The 6,550-nt window shown below is 40.2% G+C and overlaps 1 protein-coding gene across 1 annotated transcript; it reads left to right on the top strand.

The window, feature by feature from the left end:
- Positions 1-390: 390 nt before the first annotated feature.
- NUDT13 (nudix hydrolase 13) lies at positions 391-4,117 on the top strand (the record flags this gene model as incomplete). The annotated part of the gene is given in 10 exon segments (XM_082854191.1): positions 391-477; positions 1,577-1,647; positions 1,649-1,700; positions 1,865-1,972; positions 1,974-1,977; positions 2,698-2,723; positions 2,727-2,852; positions 3,908-4,042; positions 4,045-4,071; positions 4,073-4,117. Coding segments are annotated over 10 exon segments (681 nt in total).
- Positions 4,118-6,550: the final 2,433 nt, after the last annotated feature.

Genomic DNA, 6,550 nt, shown 5'->3' with positions numbered 1-6,550 from the left:
GCTGGAATGGAGGTTCAGATAGGAGCTTAGAGGTCCCCTTTCATCTTTTTAGCCAGGGATAGTGTGTGGCTAGTGCGAATGTTCTTATTGCCCCGAAGAGGATCTTGGGAAACACTATGCTCTAATGTTTCCCAAATTTGCCTGACTATAAGAATCTCCTGGTGCTTGTTAAAAAATAAAGATTTCTGGGCCTCACTCACCTGCTATTCAGAATCTCCAGGCAGGGGTTTGAGAACCTGTATATTTTTTTATTCTCCCTAGTTGAGTCATATTAGGTGAGTTTGGGAAACACTGTTCTAACAGAATATACTTGAGAGGGTCCCTGAGGTAAAGCTTGACATTCATTTTGTTCTCTTTTCTAATTTTTTAGCTTCCTTACAGAAACCTGAAATGGAGACAGAGCTCAAGGGGTCTTTCACTGGGCTGAGGAAGACTCTCTTTCAGCTGAATGTGAAGGATGCCTCCTTGCTATCCACGGTAGATTGATTTCTTGGTTCTGTAGGAAATTAAGTAAAGTAGTGTATATGGGAAACATTTGATTTTTTTTTTTTCAGATCATAGTCCTTCCTACAAACCTTGGCAGAAGGACAATGTGCTGTAGGGAGATTGCTTATTCTTCTTTCTTTTACCCTGTTTTTGGCAGGACCGTTGTTAGTACCATTGTCTCCTGAGGGTGTGCAGATATATGGCAATATGATCTATCAGCCTTATAAACATTTTTAATGACCCACAGCATGACATATACATCATGAGAAGTTATTTTATATTGCTTTAACGACTCGTCCTCCAGCTTTAGATTTCACTTGCTAAAGTGCTTTTGACTGCCCATTTAAAGAGGTATCTCTAAACATTTTTAAATTTATTTATTTATTTTTGGCTGTGCTGGGTCTTAGTTGCGGCACACAGGATCTTCGTTGTGGCATGCAGACTTCTTTAGTTGCAAAATGCAGATTCTTAGTTGCAGTATCTAGTTCCCCGACCAGGGATGGAACCCAGGCCCCCGCATTGGGAGTGTGGAGTCTTACCCACTGGGCCACCAGGGAAGTCCCTAAACATTTTTTATTTGCAAAAAAATTCCAACTTTATTGGAGAGGAGTACATGTTGGGGTGTTTAATTACACTGAAAATGTTTTCTTCTTAAGCTGGCTCATAAGTTCACGGGTGTTCATTATGATATTTTATATATCATATTTTAAAAATAATTCATAATACATTTAAAATATGCTTTTTAAAAATTCATACTTCAGAGAATTCCCTGGCGGTCCAGTGGTTAGGAGTTGGGCTTTCACTGTTGTGGGCCTGGTCAATCCCTGGTCGGGGAACTAAGATCCCGCAAGCCACACGGCACAGCCCCCCAAAATAAAATAAAATAAAATTCATACTTCAGATGCTAGAGGACTATGTTCAAATAGTTTCCTTATTTTAAAGTTTAAATAGTTAATAAGCATTTAAAGTAGGTGAGCTGAAAAGGGATTGGTGTGTCCCTTTGAGTTGCTCTAAATAGTAGCCCCAGCACCATTATAGATGAGCCCCACATACTCTCCAAATGAAACCAAGCCCATCTTTGCATTCCTAGGCTCAGGCTCTTCTCCATTGGCATGATGCTCATCAGTTCTGCAGCAGAAGTGGACAGCCCACCAAGAAGAATGGCTGGCAGCAAGCGTCTGTGCCCTTCCAATAAGATCATCTATTATCCACAGGTAATTATCGCTTTAAAAGGTCAGTAATCCAAGAAGGCTGTGCACTACTTTGTCTTGTGGATGGAAGCCTGTACAGCTAAAAGGCTTTCCTTAGTTACCCATTACTTTGTTTCATTAACAGGCCCCAAAGCCCTAGTGCCCAAGTTTCCATCCCCTTTTCTTAGATGACTCCTGTGGTGATCACTCTGGTGTCAGATGGGACTCAATGCCTGCTTACCTACCAGAGTTCCTTTCCCAAGGGAATGTATTCTGCCTTGGCAGGTTTTTGTGATAATAGGTAAGGAATTTCCGGCATATACAGATAACATTGAAAGACATGAAATCTTATAGTATGAAATAGTATGTATTTCTTATTCTTGTTGCCATGGTGTCTCAAGCACATTCTTCCCTATTATATCAAGAAAACTACTTTGTGGCATCAATTTTCCAATATTTTATAGGCAAATTTTCAAACATAAGCATAGCTGGAAGATTTATACAGTAAACACCCACGTACTCACCACCTAAATTCCATAATTACTATGTTTACTTTATCACATATCTGTCTATGCATTCCTCTATCCACCCATTAGTCCATCTTATTTTTTGAAGCATAGATTGCAGACATTAGTACACTTCCTCCTAAATATTTCAACATGCATATTAATATTATATTAACTAGAATTTAATATTTATTTACAGGTTTGTGGGTTTTTTTGTCAGTCTATTGGGGTAAAATTTGCAAATGGTGAAATGTGGCATTTGAACTTTATTAAAAACCTGAGGGCAGCAGTAGCCTCTCCAACTCTTATTTTGTGTAACTAACCTAGTAGGTTCAAGTATTGTGGTTCAATACCCAACTTCAGACTTGATTCCTAGTGTAGAGACTCAGAGATTTAGGGCTCCCCCAAGAGTATTTCATTGACTTGGGAGCCAGTTTTGCTCTCCTTTCGCCAACGGGCTTCTGTATCACCCTTCCTGCTGCAGGGCTGTCCTGAATTAATCTGTGTGCTTATAGGTCAAAGTCTGGAAGAGGCTATACGGTGAGAAGCTGCAGAAGAGGTGGGATTGGAGGTGGAAAGACTGCAATACTCTGCATCTCAGCACTGGCCCTTTCCTAATGGCGCACTTATGATTGCTTGTCATGCAACTGTGAAACCAGGGCAGACAGAGGTGAGTTCTGATGCTTCCCTTATGATATATCCTTTGCCTCATCCAAGCTGGTCCATAGGTACTTACTAAGCACCTGTCTAGTCCAGCATTGTTTAGATTATACAAAGACATGTAATATATGATTTATACCTTTAAGGAATTTGCAATCTTGTAAACAACTAATCACCATAAAAATTGGGAGTGCCAACACAATCACCATTCTTCCTTGTATATATCTCAATCATGAAACAATTTATCTTTCATCATCAGGAAATTAACAGTCTTGCATAGAATAGGCACACAATAAATATATAAAATTTAATGATTGATTTCAGAATTGGTATTATTGCTCCAGTCAGGATGTTGGGGACTAATAATATAAAATCATAGGAACTTCTGATTGAAAGGGACTTAGATGTTGTCTTATCCCACCTCACCTTGCTCTAACATCCCTGACAGATGGTGTTGTGGTCCCTATGTGCCAAAGTCTATTTTGTGCTTTGGTTTCTATACAATGAATAATATCTAATCTGTCTCAGCTCCCTGTGGATGCAGTTTGCATTTTTGCTTCTCGCAAGGCAGATACTATGCTTTTGACTATCATTAATTAACACATCATTTGAAGAAGAGTAACATGTATATGTTCTTTTTTTTAGTTATATAATTTTACCTCTCAATGTTAACCACTTTTTTTTTTTTTTTTTGGCCACGCCGCATGGCTTGCAGAATCTTAGTTTCCCAACCAGGGATTGAACCTGGGCCACAGTAGTGAAAGTGCCGAGTCCTAACCACTGGACCGCCCGGGAATTCCCAAACCACTCAATATTTTACTATTTGAGCTTCCAGGATTTAAAATTTTTTTTTTAATATTTGAAATATATACTTAACTCTCATCTCTTAATTATGGTACTTTTGCTTCTGGACCCTATCTAGAACTGATTATCTCCCAGACTATAGATCCCAGATATTACCTTCTAAGATTGCTCAGTTCTGGAACCATTTTCTCATCTTTGGCCGTCGTATTCTAAGTTTTGTATCTCCTAACCTTATAGCCTGTTTTTCCTTATGTCTTTCAGATCCAGGTGAACTTGAGAGAACTAGAAGCAGCTGCCTGGTTCAGTCATGATGAGGTGGCCACAGCCCTGAGGAAAGACAACCCATATTATCAGCAACAGAATGGGGCTTTCCCACTCTGGTTGTTTCCCCCCCCACCAAGTTAGCCATTACCCACCAACTGATAAAAGGAGTGGGTGGAAAAACCGACCTGTTCTATCCTGCCTGCTTAGCTTAGATCAGGCCACCTAATCAGATAAATCCCTCCTATCTCAGAGGGGCACACCAGAGATCAACTGATGAAGAGGTGGTGACGAAAGGTCATCTCCAGGCCAACATCATAAGAAGGCAGAGCAGATGGTGAGCCCCCAGCAAGGCACATCTGCCAGCAGTGTTAATAAAAAAAGTTCCTAATCACAGGCAATCAAAAATGCCAAAACTGATGAGATGACAATTGTCAAAATCAGAGGGAAAGTTGAAGCATTAGTTTGGATATGGGCCCTTGCTCATTCATTTTCTCCTGTGCTTTGGAAGCAAACATCTTTTGGCATGTGGCTTGTCAATGCTGGATTTATACTAACTGCCAAAATGTGCCTGGTATAATTTTGGTTACAACTTTTATTTTAATATTGAAAATATATAGCAGATCTCAACCCTCTACTGAGTTCCTTTTTATCCTCATACAATTTTAAAAAATAGCACATATTTTTTAAACAAATTTATTTACTTATTTATTTGTGGCTGTGTTGGGTCTTCGTTGCTGTGCGCGAGTTTTCTCTAGTTGCGGCGAGTGGGGGCTGCTCTTTGTTGTGGTGTGCGGGCTTCTCATTGCGGTGGCTTCTCTTGTTGTGGAGCGCGGGCTCGGTAGTTGTGGCTTGTGGGTTCTAGAATGCAGTCTCAGTAGTTGTGGTGCACGGGCTTAATTGCTCTGCAGCATGTGGGATCTTCCTGGACCAGGGCTCGAACCCGTGTCCCCTGCACTGGCAGGCGGATTCTAAACCACTGTGCCGCCAGGGAAGCCCAGCACAACATTTTTGAATTTGTGTAGAGGTAATTATTTTGTACATTGTAGTTAAATAAAAGTCATATTCCTTTAAGTCCTTCATCCCAGGAAAATGGAAGTTAAGGTCTTCCTCAAGGTACTCTCTAGTAAATCAGAGGCAGTGATGTTCTATTGAGGTAACTGCATGCCAGTGGGGCTCAAGAGCATAAGTCTTTTTTGCTGTTACTTGCTCAGTTTGTGACCCAGGGAAAAGATTATCAATTGCCATGCCTGTTTTCCTAAAGGTAAAATGGTTGCTGCCTTTTGCACACCAAGTAAGTGTAACTTCAATGAAGCGATCAGTGAAGATGAACCATTTCTTGAGTTTTATGGGATAAACTAAATTTAGGATTTCTTATCATTCATATATACCATTCTAAACCTTGTCATAGGGAAGAAGCACTTATCTGGAGGAAATGGAATAAATTTCTGTACCTTTGTTCAGATGTATATTTCTGTCTTATGAAGTGAGAAAATTGTAGAAAGTGAGAATTGGGGGTGGGAGGGAGTAATCTATTAGTGTGACAAACATTTAAGTCCAGATTCCAAGTCTGTGGAATGACTAAAGCAATATTCAGAAGAAATCCTGTTAGAAGTCTGTTTGAAAAGAGGAATGGCTGGGGAAAGTCTTATCTTCAGGTACTTTTAGGCAACTCACTAGTGATTAAAGACACAAGTGCCAAAGACCCTAAGATTATTCACACATCCAAGTCCCACAGGACTAAGTAAAAGAGATTCTAGAACTAGAAAGATTGAAGTGATTGAATTTCCTTTTGATCCCAAAAGGTTGTTACTCTCACCATTGCCAGCAAAACATCATTGCTTTGGGGAAATCAAACTGCCTTCATCAGGAAATATTGAGGGATAATATGTGATGGGACTTGATTGTCCTGTTAGATTGGCAGCTTGCCCTGACCTGGGCTGAACCTAGCATGTAGAAGGGAAAAGCACTCTCGAAAGAGAGATCCTGAGATTTCTTCATATCTTGCAGTTAGAAGAAAACAGTTCAGGGTCCATGTGTATTACCATCTCCCAATGTTTTCTATCTCTTTGTGGGTGTGTTTGTGAGCACATGTGTACACAGTATTTTCAGACTGGGGAATCTGAAAATACTGATAGAAAGGGGAGTGTGCAGGACTCCTGGTTGTGAGTTTCTCAAACTTACCATGGAGTGTTTACTTTTGGATTAATGTGTTGTGCTGCAAAAGAAAAAATGAGAATGGCTAATAGGAGGAGCTGCAACATTGAACTTTGTTTCCCAGCAGTGAGTGGGAAGAGGGCTTTGCTTCTTAGAACTCCAAGGATAACTGAAAGCAGAGGCCAAAGAGGGCAGGGTTCGGGTACTGAAAAATGGCAGATAAATAAAAGAAACTTTGGTGCGGGGCTCACCTGGCTGGAGAATATTTATGTGGCAATGAATCATGAAGTGCTAAGGATAAAAAGAACCCAATGGGTCCATGAAGAAGAATAGCAAAAACAGGTAAAACGCTAAAATTATTGGACACCTGAGGGAGACAGACTCAAGGTCATTGGTAACTGGAATAAAAAAGCAACTCATTCATTCCTCATGTTTGCCTATCTACCTTCCTTCCTCTACCCAATATTTAATTCTCGATAAACTTAA

Source organism: Leucopleurus acutus (genome assembly GCF_964270905.1).
Source record: "Leucopleurus acutus genome assembly, chromosome: 14".
Lineage (NCBI taxonomy): Eukaryota > Metazoa > Chordata > Mammalia > Artiodactyla > Delphinidae > Leucopleurus > Leucopleurus acutus.
This window is presented reverse-complemented; position numbering and strand designations above follow the sequence as displayed.